Source organism: Haliotis rufescens, unplaced genomic scaffold, assembly GCF_023055435.1.
Source record: "Haliotis rufescens isolate VD_foot unplaced genomic scaffold, xgHalRufe1.0.p SCAF_1, whole genome shotgun sequence".
NCBI classification, from domain to species: domain Eukaryota; kingdom Metazoa; phylum Mollusca; class Gastropoda; order Lepetellida; family Haliotidae; genus Haliotis; species Haliotis rufescens.
In genome coordinates, this window is record NW_025963779.1 from 20,087,946 (window position 1) to 20,108,549 (window position 20,604).

General features: G+C 45.0%; 1 protein-coding gene across 1 annotated transcript in view; it reads left to right on the top strand.

The window, feature by feature from the left end:
- Window positions 1–20,604, top strand: part of LOC124115789 (alpha-2-macroglobulin-like) — a 68,445-nt gene that overhangs the window by 39,664 nt on the left and 8,177 nt on the right. Inside the window, exons 24-38 of the mRNA XM_048392739.1 lie at window positions 1,330–1,425; window positions 3,619–3,795; window positions 4,592–4,755; window positions 5,393–5,551; window positions 5,902–6,061; window positions 6,490–6,689; window positions 7,794–8,006; window positions 8,212–8,339; window positions 10,586–10,673; window positions 12,293–12,376; window positions 13,436–13,538; window positions 16,173–16,502; window positions 16,967–17,097; window positions 17,492–17,687; window positions 18,576–18,713. Coding sequence (XP_048248696.1) covers window positions 1,330–1,425; window positions 3,619–3,795; window positions 4,592–4,755; window positions 5,393–5,551; window positions 5,902–6,061; window positions 6,490–6,689; window positions 7,794–8,006; window positions 8,212–8,339; window positions 10,586–10,673; window positions 12,293–12,376; window positions 13,436–13,538; window positions 16,173–16,502; window positions 16,967–17,097; window positions 17,492–17,687; window positions 18,576–18,713 — 2,367 coding nt within the window. The remainder of the gene's footprint in view (window positions 1–1,329; window positions 1,426–3,618; window positions 3,796–4,591; window positions 4,756–5,392; window positions 5,552–5,901; window positions 6,062–6,489; window positions 6,690–7,793; window positions 8,007–8,211; window positions 8,340–10,585; window positions 10,674–12,292; window positions 12,377–13,435; window positions 13,539–16,172; window positions 16,503–16,966; window positions 17,098–17,491; window positions 17,688–18,575; window positions 18,714–20,604) is intronic.

Here is a 20,604-nt window from a genome sequence, read left to right on the forward strand (position 1 = left end):
ACTACAGGACCATGGCGTGTTCAGGTACGTCAGTAGTACACCTACATCACCATGGCGTGTTCAGGTACGTCAGTAGTACACCTACAGCACCATGGCGTGTTCAGGTACGTCAGTAGTACACCTACATCACCATGGCGTGTTCAGGTACGTCAGTAGTACACCTACAGCACCATGGCGTGTTCAGGTATGTCATTAGTACATCTACAGCACCATGGCGTGTTCAGGTACGTCAGTAGAACACCTACAGCACCATGGCGTGTTCAGGTACGTCAGTAGTACACCTACAGCACCATGGCGTGTTCAGGTACGTCAGTAGTACACCTACATCACCATGGCGTGTTCAGGTACGTCAGTAGTACACCTACAGCACCATGGCGTGTTCAGGTATGTCATTAGTACATCTACAGCACCATGGTGTGTTCAGGTATGTGTGTAGTACATCTACAGCACCATGGCGTGTTCAGGTATGTCATTAGTACATCTACAGCACCATGGCGTGTTCAGGTATGTGTGTAGTACATCTACAGCACCATGGCGTGTTCAGGTATGTGTGTAGTACACCTACAGCACCATGGCGTGTTCAGGTATGTCATTAGTACATCTACAGCACCATGGCGTGTTCAGGTATGTGTGTAGTACATCTACAGCACCATGGCGTGTTCAGGTATGTCATTAGTACATCTACAGCACCATGGCGTGTTCAGGTATGTGTGTAGTACATCTACAGCACCATGGCGTGATCGGGTATTTCAGTAGTACACCTACAGCATCATGGTGTGTTCATGTACGTCAGTAGTACACCTACAGCATCATGGCGTGTTCAGGTACGTCAGTAGTACACCTACAGCACCATGGCGTGTTCAGGTACGTCAGTATTACACCTACATCACCATGGCGTGTTCAGGTACGTCAGTAGTCCACCTTTCATATCACTTGCATTTGCTTCAAACAAAATGACGGCGTCCAGTCAAGACGATCTGATCGATCATCAAGATCTATATTGTAATAAAACCCTCTTACTTGGCAAAATGCATCAAATCACGTGAGCAACATGATTACAAAACATGAAGAGATTTGGAAAATATCTGTTGACGCTAAGTTGACAGTACATATGCTTTGCAACTCCTGCAATCGACCGAAATCTGCACGGCAGTTTACGAACCGGATGTTGATTTCGTTACCCGATTTAATTGGACTATGCATAGACTCGTTAGTCCAGCCAAAATATAACTCCATAATTGCAGCCTAGTTCGGCGAGGGTGGGAACTTGACGTTTACATGTATATTCAGTATTGTGGTCAGTGACGGATTTGTTTCCCTTGTTTTCAGAAACAGGAACAGAATTCTTTGACTCCATCGACCTGCCCCTCCCCGCGGATCAAGCTATTGTGCCCGACTCCGGGAGGGGTGTGCTCAGCGTTATCGGTGAGGATTGTTTACAGTTTACCCAACACTTGGAGTTCGAATGAGATTCAAATTTATCAGAAATGTTGCAAAACTAAATAGAAAACAAATTCAGATACATATAATTTTCATTTGATGTTTCTTATGTTGTTGGGATGCATGGTCAATATTCTTCATTATCCCTTTGTTTTAGGGACAACATATTCATATAGTATATACTCTGCAAAAAATGGGACGCAAAAGTAGTAAAACCCGACAGTGTGTTGCCGACATTTATATAAATTAAAACAAAAAATGAACTGGTCATTCGGCATGGATTGGGATTGATTTGCGTGGAAAGAATAAGGTACAGCTGAAATCTGGTGAAAAGATTGAAAAATCGTAAACACACAACCACGTGAGTCCCTGGCACCAAAACACACCAACCTGACATGAAAGTACAATATCACTTGTTGGGCTATATAAACGTTGGATTTACATTTGCATGCCCTCACAATCTAACTGCAAGTTAACAGAGAAAACATGCCACGACTGACGGAAGTCCAACGTAACAACGCCATCGGCCGACTTCAAACAGGAGAATCATCTTCAGCTGTTGCCACGTTCCGTGTAGCACCAAGTAACATTACAGGACTGTCGAACCGTTTTTAGACACACGGGACCTTTCTAGCTCCGGTCGACTAATTATTTGATTCATACGACTACGCCACTTAGGTGAAAGAACCATCACGACCACCTCTACAACTACGGCAATACCAGGATTGTGCAGGATATCAGCCCAGACATTCGCGCTAGTCGACCAGTTCGAGGTGTCATTTTGACTGACCTGCATCGTCGGCTGCGACATCAATGGTGTCAAGGTCACAGAGTATGGCCACAGCTGCGATGGAGACAAGTTTGGTTTTGTGAAGAATCACGTTTTATGCTTCGCCGTGCGGATGGTCGCGGGGAACGTTATGCACGAAACTGCACACAGGAAGTGGATAGATTTAGTGGTGGTAGTGTGATGATGTGGGCGGCCATCTCCTACACTGGTAGAACAACTTGGTGCAAGGTCTGGGGTATTTAACGACACAACGTTAACGTTACACGCATGATATTCTTCGGCCACACGTCCTTCCCATGAAGCAACAAGCGAACGTCATTTTCCAACGAGACAACGGCCGACCTCACACGGCTAGACTGACAACAGCCTTTTTCAGGAAACACACCATCCAGGTCCTGCCACGGTCCTTCAGGTCTGCAGATTTAAAGCCAATCGAACATTTATGAGATGCATTGGATCAACGACTGCGAGCCCGTCAGTAACAACCACGGAACAGTTGGCACAAGCACTGTAGGCAGAGTTGGTGAACATTCTCCAAGCTACAATTCGGGATCTGATTGCTTCCATGGCACGACGATGCCAGTCAGTTTTGGACTCTAATGGTGGCCATACAAGATATTGAGAACAGATGACCTTCATCTTGAAAATCTACTGTTCCATGTGTGCCTTATCGAACCTGGGTCACTGACAATGACGTGTGCCAATTCTGAACTATCGATTATTTAAGGATGTCGATCTGTTGATTATTTTTATGATATATAAAATATACATCTAAAATCACTTTTGCGTTTCTTTTTTTCAGAACTTCTTAATCAGTTGGAATTGATATAGCATGTACCCTGCGGAGTTTGTTTGTTTGTTTGTTTGTTGTTTAACGCCATACTCAGCAGTATTCCAGTTATATGACGGCGGTCTGTAAATTATCAAGTCTGGACCAGACAATCCAGTGTTTGACATCATGAGCATCGATCCACGCAATTGGGATACGATGACATGCATCAACCAAGTCAGCGAGTCTGACCCTCCGACCCCGTTAGAGGCCTCTTAAGACAAGCATAGTCGCCTTTTAAGGCAGGCATGGGTTGCTGAAGACCTATTCTACTCCGGATCTTCACGGGTCTTCTCTGAGAGTACATGATTTTAACCTTTTTATGGTGTTAGGGAATCGAAACAACTTCGGCCTACTTGGTGATGAGTTTATTTAGTTTTCGTTTACGTAGTTTGGTTTTACTTTGACAATTTAGAGGATGACCAGTTACAGTCACACCTGCCTTACATCTAGGTTATCTGATGGGCCAAGCCAATTTGGAGACGAGTTTAATTAGTTTGGTTTTACTTGGATATGTTCAGAGAATGACCATTTACTGTTACATCTATCTTACATCCAGGTGATCTGATGGGGCCCAGCTTTAGCAACATCGGCGACCTCCTCCGCGTTCCCTACGGCTGCGGAGAACAGAACATGATCAACTTTGCCCCGAATGTGTTCATCATGAGTTACCTAAAGTCCACCAATCAGCTGACACCAGAGATATCTGAGACCATCAACAAGTACCTCGGAAGTGGTAAGTATACCTGGGTCAAATCAGTGAATCTACTCATAGAGTGCGTGTCGGCTTCTTGTTGGACCACACCCAAACGTTTCGGTGGCAGATGCTATCACTTTGGTGAAAGCCACTTGCACGGGCATTGTTTCCTGTAAAACCAAAGTTCATAATCAGGGCGAAAGACTTGAATTCAAATCAGCAGTCAGTGGATCCTGACACAACTCAGGGGCACAACGTTTCACGGTCCATCGCGGCACCTTTATCTACGCCCTACTTATAAGTATAGTCATTCTAGCCTGTTAAAGCTCCTGTTAAAGAGTGAGTATGGTTTTACGCCGCTTTTAGCGATATTCCTGCAATAACACGTCGGGGGACACAAGAAATGGGCTTCACACATTGTACCAATGTCGGGAATCGAACCCGGGTCTTCGGCATGACGAGCGAACGCTTTAACCACTAGGCTACCCGACCGCCGCCTAGTGTATAAGAGCGTTGAGACACTGTCCAACCACAGTACCCAACGAGATAACGTGATGTCGGCGACCTAGTTTCTGAGACCGCTATACGTTTTGATTTATATGCATATAACCTGATGCTAAGTAACTTTGACAATTATCATTCGGTAAGTTGAATTTTTTAACTTGTAAACCAATTCACGTTTTGCCTATTTACTTATTTCAATTGCAACACAAAGAAAGAATATTTAGTATTTTCAAGAACAACGTTATACAAAGGGCATTATTTCCGAAAGGTCCGTTCAATGTTAGGACAGCAGTTACTTAAACCATGTTTCCAATTCTCTTGTTTTGTGCAGGCTACCAGCGGGAGCTGAACTACATGCGAGATGATGGGTCCTTTAGCGCGTTTGGCAACTCCGACAGGAGCGGCAGCACGTGGCTCACTGCCTTCGTGATCAAGTCCTTCACCGAGGCCCAGCCTTTCCTGGAGATTGACCAGAACGTCCTCAGTAGGGCGAGGGTGAGGCGACACTCTTGTGGCACGCTCAGTCCAATTTGTTCCTTATCATTCGTGACCAACTCGTATTATTCCGAGACAAGCCGTGTAGCGACTCGTGCCCCTCTCGTGGCCATTATGAGACTGGGTTCCGTCTAAGCGCAAAAGGGCATAGCTAAAAGAATGGTCAACTCGTTGCGTAATGATTCACGTACATTCCCCCCATATATCATGTATATTCCAGATGCTATTGAAAACACATCGAGACTAACAGTATTATAGAGGATGACTGAACACATTTAACTGTATCTTTTGTATATTCTTAAATGCAGGACAAATATGAAATCAAAAATGAATCCTGAGGTATTCTTTGACCGAAGTACTAGAAGTCATTCGCGCATTCTGATTGGTTTGTTGTATTTTCGCACGTAACATTAATTCATCGATAGGGGGACGAGTCTTCTTGCAGGTTACGGAGTAAGTGGTAATTGGTTCCACATCTCAAATCACAGTCTGACGTCACTGCATAAAAATTCTGCGATAGACCGAACGCAAACATACCAATTAGTTTAGTTTATCAAAGCTTAATGATTGGTCTCTGTTGTTAAAAGTCATTGAAAGCCAATGGTATTCGTGTGGCTAACATATTGGTTTGTAATAGCTGTGGCTGAAGAGGAAGCAAAGTGCAAACGGATGTTTCACCGAGGTCGGTCGTGTCATCCACTCCTCCATGAGAGGGGGTGTTGACGGCGCCAACAGTGACGTGACATTGACTGCCTACGTCATCGGTGCTCTCATCATTGCTGGCACCCCCAAAGAGGTATGTTTGTCATCAATTATACGGTTGTGCAAAACATTGTCATGTCATGCTCGACGGATAGGGATGTTGGATGACATGAAACGTATGAGAAGATAATTTTATAGAGTGAGTGAGTGAGTGAGTGAGGGAATATGGTATTACGCCGCCTTTAGCAATATTCCACAATATCACGGAGGTGGACACCAGAAATGGGCTTCACACATTGCACCCATGTCGGGAATCGAATCCGGGTCTTCGGCGTGACGAGCGAACGCTCTAATCACTAGGCTACCCGACCGCCCCTAATTCTATAGAACAACGTGTAGTGCAGTGATAATACGGTTACTTTAAATCTATTGAACTATTACCAGGATCGTGCGATTCGGAACGCCATCAAATGCATCGCTGCTCAGCCAATCACCGACGTCTACACCATGGCCGCCGCTGCCTACGCCACGTCGCTCCAGGACGCCAACAGTCAGGTGCACGTCGACGTACAGAGAGGCCTTCACTCCAATGCAATCATTAATGGTACACATGCCTATATAAGAAACATTCCAATGTTGTAATAACACACTGCTGGCGTCTTTATCCTGCATACTCCTCCATTCATTTATCCTACCTGTATTGATACTTGATATTGATACAGGGGTTTGATGGACCATTGAGTGGGAATGGTTTTACGCCATTTTTAGCAATAATCCAGCCCAATTACATTATAATAAGATCTGCTACTCCGATAAGATACCTCTCTGCGTTAAGATCTGAGGACATCTCCATTGAATGTCGAGTCACGTACACCTTGAGCGAACTTTGACCGCCTAGTCAAAATGAAGGCTCCGTGGGCGGGGGGCATTCATCTGGATCACTATGATAACTTATATGGTACGTATTCAACGTAAGGCATACTTTCTGTGTTAAATCCCTTCTTCACGCACTGTCATCACTGTTTTCCCCAGGTACCCTGATGCATTGGGAGACGAAGAAGGACGCGAACCGTCAGCGGAGCTACTACTACCGCGCATCGTCGCTGAACGTGGAGACGACCGCCTACGCCCTGCTGGCCTACCTGGAGGAGGATGACCTGGAGTCCAGCCTGAAGGTCGTCAAGTGGCTGCAGAAACAGAGGAACCCTAAGGGAGGATTTGCCTCCACTCAGGTCAGTTGTCACATACACACATGGAACATAGGGAGGATTTGCCTTCACTCAGGTCAGTTGTCACATACACACGTGGAATATAGGGAGGATTTGCCTTCACTCAGGTCAGTTGTCACATACATACATACATACATGGAATATAGGGAGGATTTGCCTTCACTCAGGTCAGTTGTCACATACTCACATGGAACATAGGGAGGATTTGCCTTCACTCAGGTCAGTTGTCACATACACACATGGAACATAGGGAGGATTTGCCTCCACTCAGGTCAGTTGTCACATACACACATGGAACATAGGGAGGATTTGCCTTCACTCAGGTCAGTTGTCACATACACACGTGGAATATAGGGAGGATTTGCCTTCACTCAGGTCAGTTGTCACATACATACATACATGGAATATAGGGAGGATTTGCCTTCACTCAGGTCAGTTGTCACATACACACATGGAACATAGGGAGGATTTGCCTCCACTCAGGTCAGTTGTCACATACACACATGGAACATAGGGAGGATTTGCCTCCACTCAGGTCAGTTGTCACATACACACATGGAACATAGGGAGGATTTGCCTTCACTCAGGTCAGTTGTCACATACACACGTGGAATATAGGGAGGATTTGCCTTCACTCAGGTCAGTTGTCACATACATACATACATGGAATATAGGGAGGATTTGCCTTCACTCAGGTCAGTTGTCACATACATACACACGTGGAACATAGGGAGGATTTGCCTTCACTCAGGTCAGTTGTCACATACACACATGGAACATAGGGAGGATTTGCCTCCACTCAGGTCAGTTGTCACATACACACATGGAACAAAGGGAGGATTTGCCTTGACTCAGGTCAGTTGTCACACACATACATGGAACAAAGGGAGGATTTGCCTTCACTCAGGTCAGTTGCCACATACACACGTGGAACATAGGGAGGATTTGCCTCCACTTAGGTCAGTTGTCACCTACATGCACACATAAGTGTGTGCTTTTATCGTAGTATCAACGCAACATACGTCTGGGTTGCTTTTATCTGGAAGAGGAATAATAAAGGGTCGGACTGAATGTGATCGAAATGTTGATCTCCGTTTGTCTTCCCAGGACACTGTGGTGGCTTTAGATGCTCTGTCTAAGTTCGCCAAACTTGCTGCTATCGGAGACAAACTCAAGATGTCACTGACTGTGGAGGGGAAGGATGTCCACAAGAACTTCATCGTGTCAGGGTCCAACAGTATGGTGATGCAGACAGAACCGCTGAAGGTGCCCAATGAGATCACGCTGAATGGTGTGGGCACTGGCTGTGCTCTGTTCCAGGTATGTCGACTTCCAGAGCAGAATAAGATCAATGTACACAACTAAAATGCCGACTTATGGAGCGGCTAACGGCTAAGGGGGTCATTTCTGTACTGTTTTTTTTTAGGTACTTCTGACAGCGAGAAGACACAATCCTGTTAATTTTTACACAGAACCAATATGAGACCAGACATATATTGCCGTGTGATCTATTTGTGTTTACCAGGCCACAGTTCGCTACAACACCTACGACCTTGACAAAGTGGACCTCGCCTTCACCCTGAACGCCACTGTGCAGCCTCCGGATCCAGTGAAACCGGACTGCGGTCGCAGGACAATCAACATCTGTACAGCGTTAGTAGAGCCTTGTGTTGGTAGTGACATATGGAGTGAGGGAACAAGGGTTTTCACAGCATCTGTACAGCGTTAGTAGAGCCTTGTGTTGGTAGTGATAGAGTGAGGGAACGAGGGTCTTCACAGCATCTGTACGGCGTTAGTAGAGTCTTGTGTTGGTAGTGATAGATGGAGTGAGGGAACGAGGGATTTCACAGCATCTGTACGGCGTTAGTAGAACCCTGTGTTGGTAGTGGTAGATGGAGTGAGGGAACGAGGGTTTTCACAGCATCTGTACAGCGTTAGTAGAGCCTTGTGTTGGTAGTGATAGATGGAGTGAGGGAACGAGGGTTTTCACAGCATCTGTACAGCGTTAGTAGAACCCTGTGTTGGTAGTGATAGATGGAGTGAGGGAACGAGGGTTTTCACAGCATCTGTACAGAGTTAGTAGAGTCTTGTGTTGGTAGTGATAGATGGAGTGAGGGAACGAGGGTTTTCACAGCATCTGTACGGCGTTAGTAGAGCCTTGTGTTGGTAGTGATAGATGGAGTGAGGGAACGAGGGTTTTCACAGCATCTGTACGGCGTTAGTAGAGCCTTGTGTTGGTAGTGGTAGATGGAGTGAGGCAACGAGGGTTTTCACAGCATCTGTACAGCGTAAGTAGAGCCTTGTGTTGGTAGTGATAGATGGAGTGAGGGAACGAGGGTTTTCACAGCATCTGTACAGCGTTAGTAGAGCCCTGTGTTGGTAGTGATAGATGGAGTGAGGGAACGAGGGTTTTCACAGCATCTGTACAGAGTTAGTAGAGCCTTGTGTTGGTAGTGATAGATGGAGTGAGGGAACGAGGGTTTTCACAGCATCTGTACAGCGTTAGTAGAGCCTTGTGGTGGTAGTGACAGATGGAGTGAGGCAACGAGGGTTTTCACAGCATCTGTACAGCGTAAGTAGAGCCTTGTGTTGGTAGTGATAGATGGAGTGAGGGAACGAGGGTTTTCACAGCATCTGTACAGCGTTTGTAGAGCCTTGTGTTGGTAGTGATAGATGGAGTGAGGCAACGAGGGTTTTCACAGCATCTGTACAGCGTTTGTAGAGCCTTGTGTTGGTAGTGATAGATGGAGTGAGGCAACGAGGGTTTTCACAGCATCTGTACGGCGTTAGTAGAGCCTTGTGTTGGTAGTGACAGATGGAGTGAGGGAACGAGGGTTTTCACAGCATCTGTACAGCGTTAGTAGAACCCTGTGTTGGTAGTGATAGATGGAGTGAGGCAACGAGGGTTTTCACAGCATCTGTACAGCGTTTGTAGAGCCTTGTGTTGGTAGTGATAGATGGAGTGAGGGAACGAGGGTTTTCACAGCATCTGTACGGCGTTAGTAGAGCCTTGTGTTGGTAGTGACAGATGGAGTGAGGGAACGAGGGTTTTCACAGCATCTGTACAGCGTTAGTAGAGTCTTGTGTTGGTAGTGATAGATGGAGTGAGGGAACGAGGGTTTTCACAGCATCTGTACAGCGTTAGTAGAGTCTTGTGTTGGTAGTGACAGATGGAGTGAGGCAACGAGGGTTTTCACAGCGTCTGTACGGCGTTAGTAGAGCCCTGTGTTGGTAGTGATAGATGGAGTGAGGGAACGAGGGTTTTCACAGCATCTGTACAGCGTTAGTAGAGCCTTGTGTTGGTAGTGATATAATTTAATTAAAATCTTATCTCAGTTCTCGCTACCGCTAAACAAAGGTCTGAGGACATCCAATTATGGGTCACGTCAGAACATCCTTCCATCCGACCAATCATAGCGTCGCTTACGAAATCAGCAAAGTGACAGTCGGAATGTGTTTCCTAATCATGCAACCTCGAAAAGGTTAATTCGGGGTATTCCAAACTTCATCTATCTCTCGCTTCAGTAGGATAAACATTTGAACGGAGAGACGTTGCATAGCCGATGAGTTTTCTAATTTTTAATCGAGAACTTTGTCAACATATTTTTCAAGCATAGTCTAAAAGTCGCCTGATTGAGACAAGTGTCGTAAAGCTCGAGAAAGCTGCTGTTTGATCGGCTAATGTCGACTCCTTGTTAGTCATTTCATTGGTCGGTCACAGTTCGCGTAAGGTCGTTCTTACTAGACCCGTATTGTGATGTCTTCACATTTGTGTTTAACTTGGATCTATAATTTTAATGAAATTGGTAGTGATAGGGAGTGATATACACATCTACATATTCAAGGCAATAATATATGGGTGAGTCGTTTCACAGCTGATAACGCTTCTCCCTCTTCAGATTTGTGAAAAATGAAAGCTCTGGTATGGCCATTGTCAACGCCAAGATGGTGACCGGCTGGCTGATAGACGGAGACTCCCTGGAAAGGGTAGGTTGTTTGAATTCGCCACTTTCCATATTTCACAGTATAATGAGGTGGGTGAAATGGGGCTTAACGTCGCATTCCAGATTATTGCCCAAAGGACCAAGCAGGGTAAGAACAAGTACCATATTTTAACGTCGTTTGGTATGACACGGCCGGGGATCGAACAACCTACCTCTATCCACCAGACCACTGAGGCGGTCCACAGCGAAACACCTTTAATACGGACTACACCGTTCTTGTTCCGGATTAATATATTCATGAATAATGTGTACGCGACATTGTCCCTATGAAGATGCAGAACGGTATTTGGGGCGGTGAGGTAGCCTAGTGGTTAAAGCGTTCGCTCGTCACGCCGAAGACCCGGTTTCGATTCCCGACACGGGTACAATGTGTAAAGGCCATTTCTGGTGTCCCCCGCCGTGATATTGCTGGAATATTGCTAAAAGAGGCGTAAAACTATACTTACTCACTCACACACTCACTCACTCAGAACGGTTTTTGTTTCCGAAAAAAGCTTAGGACAACATTGGAAAAGGGAAACCGTTGTTTATGGACAGGAATAAATTTGAAACGTTTATGTATGGAATAACCATGTGTAAAGCCATACAACCAGAACGCCTCTGGGTCTAGTGGTAGAGCGTCCGCCCGGAGAGCGGAAGGTCCTGGGTTCGATCCCCGGCTGCGTTATACCAAAAGACGTTTAAAGATGCTACTTGTTGTTACCCTGTCTGGCGCTAGGCATTAAGAGCTAAAACAAGGACTGGTCGGCTCGGCGTCAGTATTCTGTGTCTGAGTTGGGTATTCATGCTAAACTGTGGCATGTTATCTCAGGGAGCTAGCACTATAAATCGGCGTCAGTCCAGACTACAAAGAGCCACACACAAACGTGCATGCACGTCGCTATATAAGTGCAATAATCTTGAATGCGACGTTAAACCCCACTTCACCTCACCTCACCTCAGCCATACAACGACCTTCAGCCTGTGGTTGAAATTCTTGAGTGAGTGAGTGAGTATGGTTTTACGCCTCTTTTGGCAATAGTCCAGCAATATCAAGGCGGGGGACACCAGAAATGGGCTTCACACATTGTACCCATGTCGGGAATCGAACCTGGGTCTTCGGCGTGACGAGCAAACGCTTTAACCACTAGGCTACCCGACCGCCCGACCAGTGATTAGGTAACGGGGCCGGGCTAGCTAGCGCCAATTGTCCAGCCATACTCGATGTGGTATAATGTTGTTGCATGTTATCATTTAGTTTATTATTTCTGCCATCCTCTGAAGTATATGATATTATATGGTATATTAGATAAATATTTGAAGTCAGTGACCATTAACTCCATTAACATGGCCTCTGTTACTAATCTAAACTGCCGGAAATACCTTTTGCCTCTGCTCATTATGTTACTTTGAAATTGCGAATCCAAGGTTTCTAGAGACGTTACCTGTTGTAAGATACTCATTGGTGTGATACATGTAATATCATTATCTGTGAGTGAGTGAGTGAGTGACCCACCCCATAAGGGGAATCAAACCCGGGTCTTTGGCGGGAAGAACGAACACTTTAACCATCGGCCCTTTAGATTAGAATAATTACTTTGATAACACTGTTTACTTTTTCAGCTGAAGAATGACACAGATCTTAAACTAAAGAGATACGAGGTTGATTCCAAGAGGCCTGACAGTGTGCATTTCTACTTTGAGGAGGTCAGACATATAGTCACCCGGAATATCAGCGATATTTCGTGTTAACCGTTACCGTAGCTCGAGACAAGAGGAGTACTGACATCAATCCATTGTGCCGATGATCATTTTGCCAGAACCGTACGATGTATCGAGTTAAAGGGCTTACAGTGCAATCCTCTTGTTAAACTATTTCAAGCACGTTTACCGTTTGGTCTAAATTTGCCAGTACCATTTCCTAATGAAATGTTATAAATAATCACTAAAAACAAAATGAACATAATGAATTATTACCTTCGAGGGCAAACATATCGGGGTTCATAAATATCATATGTGCCCTTGGGTCATATCACGTCACGAGACAACAGTGAATTGTTTCCGTCATCCGGACATCTTAATGTGATGTGAGGTGTGAATGACGTCACACTAGAAACGACATCATAGCAGAAGCTTGTTGACGTCATTCAACAAATTGTTGTTCCGCTGCTGTTGCGACTTGCTGTCTTTATAGTTAAACACTAATATTCGTCTCTGTATGTGGACATCTTCTTCGGTAAAAAATAGAACATTATATTCGTGTTCATGCCATGCTATATTTACGACACTCGTGCCTAAATACCGGAATTTAGACACTCGTGTTGTAAACGTAGTATTACGTGAACACTCATATAATATTCTCTATTCATTTCTGTATTACCCACATACTCGAGAGTGTTTGTTTGGTTTGTTGTTTAACGTCGCACTCGGCAATATTCCAGCGATATGACGGCTACTTGTGAGTGAGTGAGTGAGTGAGTGAGTGAGTTAGTGAGTGAGGTGTAACAAGGCTTTAGACAGGTACATGTCTGCTTGATGTTAGAGGAAAATGATGTAGGCATTTGACGTTTACCACTTTGGTGAAACCCATGACCACAGTTAAGCTCCTGACAATCAGAGTGGATCAGGGATTCGAACCTACGATGTTATGTTTCGGGCACGCCGGACTCTGCAGAGCGAATTGCAGTGCCTTAGACTTACGAGTCTGCCAGTACCCCCGATACTACCAGAGACTTCCACAACTCACAGCCACCACCACTGTTTCAGCTGAACCCCGCCCCGCGGTGCCTGACTCTTGATGTGATTCAGGAGATCAAGGTGGAGAACACGAAGGATGCCCTCATACAGGTGTACGACTACTATGACACAGGTAGAGGCGCACTGCATGCTGGGAAATCAATATGGATGACAAGGGGCATATACTTGCGTTTCAAAGCAGGCATAATGCAATGAAATGAATTCTTCATTGATACCAAACAGCCCATTGTGGTTGATAGATATAAATGCATGTCAGAAAGTGCTATTAGAAATATGTTTAAATAATTAGATTGAAGGAAGGCTAGACTAACATCTAGTCTCTGAAATGAACATATCGTACAGAAAAAACAGTTGTTCAGTTATCTTAATAAAAATATAATAAAAGGGAGCCCATTGACTCTCTTCATTTCCTGATACTGCAGTAATCTAGACTTGCCAAACATTATAGACTTTCTTTGGCTGTATTTGATATATATTTGTATCAGGGTCTGTAAGACAGACTAAAGGAAGGCCCCAATGAGCGCATGTCATCGCCTGGTTGTCCGTTGTTATCCAACAACATCGTCTGAATTTGGCTAAACTGAAAATTTGAAAATGTTCATGTCCCACCTAAGAATTACGCCTAATTTAGTTTTTCTATCAATTTGATACCTTTTTTATAATGAGTGAGTGAATTGGGTCACTTTGAACTGTATTCAAGTTATATCAGGGCGTGCCAGCTTAATGTGGAAGGAAAGTCCGAAGTGATGCACGTCTCAGACGTTTACCACTTTGGTGAAACCCACGTGCACGTACTGACAAACCTAGAAACATAATCGGGGCGAACCGGAATTCGAACCTGCAGTCATAGGTTTCTGGGGTACCAAAGGGACGCAACTCTGCACACCCACTTCTTGTTGGTGACAGGAAGATGTCAAACTAATATTGGCTTCGCAACCCAACAAAGCAGCAAAACAGTCCAGTCATCGGTTGTGCTGTCGGCTAAAAAGGCAATCTGCATGTCTTTCACATCTGTATATGCAACGGCTTGTCATAAACAATGGCAAGATCAGGCCATATCAGCTTCTACTCTATAATGCTGAGCTGAAATCGGGTTTAACGTCGCGTCCAAGATTATTGCACTTATATAGCGACGTGCATGCACGTGTATGTGTGTGTGTGGCTGCTTGTACTAGTCCGGACTGATGCCGATTTATAGTGCTAGCTCACTGAGATACCATGCCGCAGTTTAACATGAATACCCCACTCAGACACAGTATACTGACTCCGAGCCGACCAGTCCTTGTTTTAGCCCCTTAATGCCGAGCGCCAGACAGGGTAACAACAAGTACAATCTTTTAACGTCTTTTTGTATGACGCGGCCCGGGATCGAACCCTGGACCTTCCGCTCTCCGGGCGGACGCTCTACTACAAGACCACGGAGGCGGTCCTACTCTATAATGACCTGTCCGGTGAATCCTAAACGATTGTCGCGATTAAGGATACCATGTGCACCCAATAACAGGAACATATTCCGAAACTGGTTACTGACTTCTGCTGCTAATGTGAAGGTGAGAGGTCCGAGTCTTAGTCTGAGGTCCTTTAACAGGATTGGTTTTACATCTTCACGTGAGGTGGTTATCCTCTTCCGCTTCTTCTGGCAATGAGTGAGTGAGTGAGTTTGGTGTTACGCCGCTTTTAGCAATATTCCAGCAATATCGCGGCGGGTGACACCAGAAATGGGCTTCACACATTGTACCCATGTCGGGATTCGAACCGGGGTCTTTGGCGTGACGATCGAACGCTTTAACCACTAGGCTACCCGACCGCCCCCTTCTGGCAATGAATGCACGGTGACTTGAAGATGTTCTCTTTCAGAGATGTTGGCACACTTCTTATTGGTCTCTTTTATCATCTTGTCTTACCCCCATGACCTATAGCAACGCTACATAACAGCAAACGTTTCTTCAATTGACACGAAGTAGAATGTGTTCATTATTTTCACGATTGCGGATGAGCTTCTTAACATAACCACTCTCAAGAAACTTTAATGCTTCTTCAGCAAATACTACTGGTGTGGCGACTTGAGGGTAGTAGTTGTTGCGTTAAGAAACTGGCAGATGATGAGGCACGTGAGGTCTCTTGTGTCATGGAATCCTTAAGGAACAATTGACCTTAATACATAACAAACACACATCTGTCTTCCATTAAGGTTATTGTCATTGTTTACTGCATTGAATGCGACTACTTTGATGGCGATCCTTATTTGAATCTTAAAATCACCACCTTGTATATACGTACAGGATATCAAAATACTTCGTAATAAGCTAGCCTAAGGGAGATTTTTCTGGCAATTTTCCACCCTCAGGTTACATACAGCCTCACCATGCTTGGTCTGTCGAAGGACTGGTCGGGTCGGCCTCAGTATACTGTGTCTGAGTGGGGTATTCATGTCAAACTGCGGCATGGTATCTCAGCTAGCACTATAAATCGGCATCAGTCCGGACTAGAACCAAGCAGTCATACACACACGCACGCATGCACGCACACGCACATCCCCCCCCCCCCCCCAAGTCGCTATCAAAGAGCAATAATCTTGGACGCGACGTTAAACCCAATTTAACCTCAACGATGGATTTTCTTGACTCTTTTACCCTGAAATGTTAGATTTGTGTTAATTAGTACCGTACGTGTCACTGTATTTTTGTGTTCAAACATTATAACAGTACATATCAAATCGTGTACATATTTATATATTATACTCTAGAGCTGGTGACAAAAGTCTTCTACAACATCAAGAATGACTGTACGCCCAAAACACCTCGGCGCCCACCACCAGACAAGATGGCCACGTCCAGTGTCACATCCAGCACCGCGGCACCCGACTTTAGTCAGACTGGCCTCGGTATGGGGACAGACATCGACGGAAGCGACGGGGGAATGACTGACATCGACGAAGGCGAGAAGGAGGATGGAAGTGGAGTGTTGGACAACGTGGACCCAGTCTACCTAGCTGATGGGCTTGTACCGCAGCCCGACAGTATCCCAGTCATGAACCTTTATTCCAAGATGGCGGAGGAAATCGACCTCGATAAAGGTACACCGTCATGCATCTGACTTGTGATTTATAAAGTATCAGCTTAAAAAGCAGGTATCTTTGTGTATGTCATATTCTGTATGTATTAGAGATTTAAGAGGCTTTATCGTGGAGTAATATTTCCATTTACCTTTGTTTTGGTATAACTCATTAGAAGATTAGTAATATGTTTCTCATCACACTTAAAATATCGGTCTGGTCATTCCGCTCTGCCCTCATACTAAATTCCATGTTTGGCTCGCGTGAGGTCACAGATTTGTGTAATTGAGCTGATTGCTTGTCATCGTACCCTGATGTTGTGGATTCTTGTTCATGCTATCAATTCATCAACCTGTCCCAGATTCGATTAATTATTTGTCACCGTGATACATCCGGAATTTGCTCAAATAAAACATGCATTTTGTAATGCTACAAACATGTGCCGCCGTGCTCCGCCCTACCATGCACCGCTATCTCACCAACAGAGACTCCAGACGGCAAGAAGAAGAAGAAGGATAGTTCAGCGACGGAGGTGAAGGTCAGGGTCGGATCAACCGCGATTTTGATATGTCCACTTGCATCAACCTACAGCAATACCCCAGAGAGACAATACAAGGTAAGGCCTGGTTCTCGTACTCCCAGTGCTGAGTTAGTGTTCGTTAGCATCTGGCAAGTTAAGGGTTGAATTCGTTTTGAAGGGCGGACGCTTGTATGCTATTCTGAATAGTGTATTTAGTTTCAAACTTCACTTTAAAATGTCAGTAATACACAGACGGTACTAGGGTTCCAATCCAAACACGCGTCCAATGTGTACAGCGTTCCCCGCGGTGAACATTGCTAAAAGCGGCGTGCACAACACTCGTATTGAATATTTGTACTTTTCTTAAAACTTTAAGTACGTCCCGGAAACAAATATGTCAGTACCCTGCAATAGGTTGTTGTTTGGATAAGTCATTCTTTCAACTATCATTGTGGATGTGTTGTGTATGATAAGGGCTCTGTTCCTTCAGCTGACCTGGGTGGATGAAGAGACGAACACAGTGATAGCACATGATGGAGTTCGGCTTGTGGACGAAGAAAGATACAGCGTAGTTGAGACTTCTAACTTGAGAATCGACAACGCCAGACTGGAGGATTCTGGGAAATATTTGTGTAGTGTCAGTACTGTTCCAGTTGAAACCGCCGCCATCAGTCTTACCATCCAAGGTAGGTCAAGGCCATCCTCAGTATAACGCCCAAAATGAAGTCAGGCGGGAAAAATAGAAACGGTCTCCTTCCGTCCATCATAGTATTTCTTGATGGAACTCTGTATGCACATCAGATATCACACAACCCTGTGGCGATTCCGAGTGGGGATTCCCTAACAACCTCTGTATGTGAAGGGCGACTAAATGGATCGGGTGATCAGGCTCTGCGACTTTAATGACGATGTGTAATATCGTACGTTGCTAATGATATTACTTCCTTTTTGTCTGACCTAGACAAATGGCAGTCGTGGTACAACTGGAAGTTTTCTGAGTGTGGTGTTAACAAAAAGACAAAACATCACTCTTCAATGCAGGAAAGATTAATTTGTTTTTGTATTTTGTTAAGGAAATATCATAATTTAGAGTTTCAGAAATATGTACCATTACCGTCAGATGAATAGTCCTGTCTATCGATAGGTATCACTATTAATTCACTGGACAAGAAGGTATGCAAAACGTTTAAAGAATTAAAGGGATTGTTGGGCGTAGGCTTATAATGAACAGTGTATTTTTTCAAATTCCAACATCATGTCACTTCGATTCACAAGCTTTATAATCATATTTTTTATTGTAATAACCAGACACAAATATAGTCTTTATCTTTGGATGTTATGATCGTATTCAAAAGGGCCGGGCAAATAGAATATCTAGCCAGGCCGTCGGAGAACGAGGACCCCCACTCAACCATGTTACTGAGCGAGAACACCAGATCCCATCAGTCGCCTCGAGGTAGCTAGGGAGGTAGCATGGGTAGCTAGGGAACAGTTCTAACCCGGAATCCCACGGGTTCCATGATTTTGTCTTCTTGTTGACAGGATACATGGGTTCGTCTTTACTTCCGTTTCAGAGTCCCCAGTGATCGTGGTTTCCTCTAACGACACCTTTGCTGCCTTGGGGGAGCAGGTCACACTGTTCTGCAACGTCACTGGAAGTCCAGAACCGAAGATCACGTGGTACCGGTCAGTGGGTCAAAAAGAGAAAAAACGTAAGAAGCGAAATTCAATGACTGCTTATTGCAGTAACAGCAGCTTTTACCAAAATATTGGTCTCAGGTCCCGTGTTGCCCTCGCGGTGGGTTTCTCTTAATATCTTCACTATCTTTTCTTCCCAATGTCAATTGAATACTATACTGAACCGCAAAAGAAACGTCACCCCAAGTAACATTTAAGTTGTCATTTAAATATCTGGGTAATTTTTGTCAAAGTTTCTAAAATTTAACATTACCTTGTCCGGAAAAATGAAATTTGATAATAAAAAAACAAAGCAGATGACAATAAAACCAATCGCCCTCACGCATCACGGCAACGGCCATGGTAACCCGATGCACGTGAGTTCCGTGCAAACTGAAATGCACATGCGTTCCCCCATTTCTTGCCCTATAAAAATCCACCCAGATCGGAAAACATTCATTCGTTATTGAATTGCTACCACATGCCAGGATTGACAAGAAATCAGCGACACCAAGCCCTTGGACGATTGCAAGCTGGACAAACCGTCCGGCAAGTAGGCAATGCATGTCAAGTCCACCTAAGGACAATATACAGGCTTCAGCAACGGTACCAGACCACCAAGACTACAGATGACCGACCACGTAGTGGAAGACCAAGGGTCACCACCCGACGTCAGGATCGTCAGATTGGCGACAGCATCTTCCAGATCGCTTTGTTACGGAAACTTCTCGACAGACAACAGGGACACACCGGCGACACATTAGAGCGGACACTATTGACGAGCAGACACCTCCACTGTCACAGGCCACACCGAGGACCCATTCTGACACCATGTCATCGCCGGGACCGTCTTCAGTGGGCAACACATCACCAGCATTGGCGCCACCAGCAGTGGAGGATTCTTCTCAGACGAGAGCCGTTACTGTATCTCAACAGAAGATGGCAGAGAGAGAGTCTGGCGACGCCGTGGGAAACGTTATTCGGATGCTTGTGTTGTTGAGAGGCTTGTGGGGTAGTCAGAGCATCATGGTGTGGGGTGGAATTGGTCTTGCACAGAGGGTCGGCCCTGTGGTCTTCCAGAACATCGGTCCAGGGAAAGGCAATGGTGTCACAGCAGCTCGGTACATTGATCAAGTCTTGAGACCACACGCTATACCTCATTTGGCATGTCACCGTAACCACGAGTTTCAGCATGATCACACCCGTGTCCACACTGCGAGAGCGACAAGCGACTTCCTCTAGCATAATGGCATCAGAACCATGCAGTGGCCTGCCCTCAGTCCCGATTTGAGTCCCATTGAGCACCTGTGGGACGAGATTCAAAGACGGCTGAATGACGTCCGACCAAGGCCGACAACTGCAGCTGAACTGCGTCAGGCGTTCCTCAGAGTGTGGGCTCAAGTACCTATGGCCTTCATCAACCGCCTCATCCATTCCATGTATCGACGTTGCACGGCAGTCAGCAATGCACATGGCGGACACACGAGATACTGACTTGTGATGCCATTTTCTCAGAGACTAGTGTTGTGTTTCACTTTAAGAACATTCGACACTTTAATTTCAACCTTGATGATCAGTTTTGCCAAGTCTCCTCTTTTTAATATGTCTCCAAGTATGTTTAGTGTTTGGACAAATAAGGTTTCTCATATATCTATCGATGGTGACGTTTCTTTTGCGGTTCAGTATAAATCTGAATCATATGCATATTTAATACAAAAACATAACTTTTCGATAACTTGTATACCAGGGTAAAAAATGCAGTAATTAGTCATATTCTACCTTCCCTAAAAGGAGCCAAAATATAGGATAAACAGTTGAGTGTACTTATACATGTTCCCGACCATTGCCATACCCCGTCGAAATTGTTCCCCACCATTTCTATATTACCATGCCCTGTTGAAATTACTTATACATGTTCCCCACCAT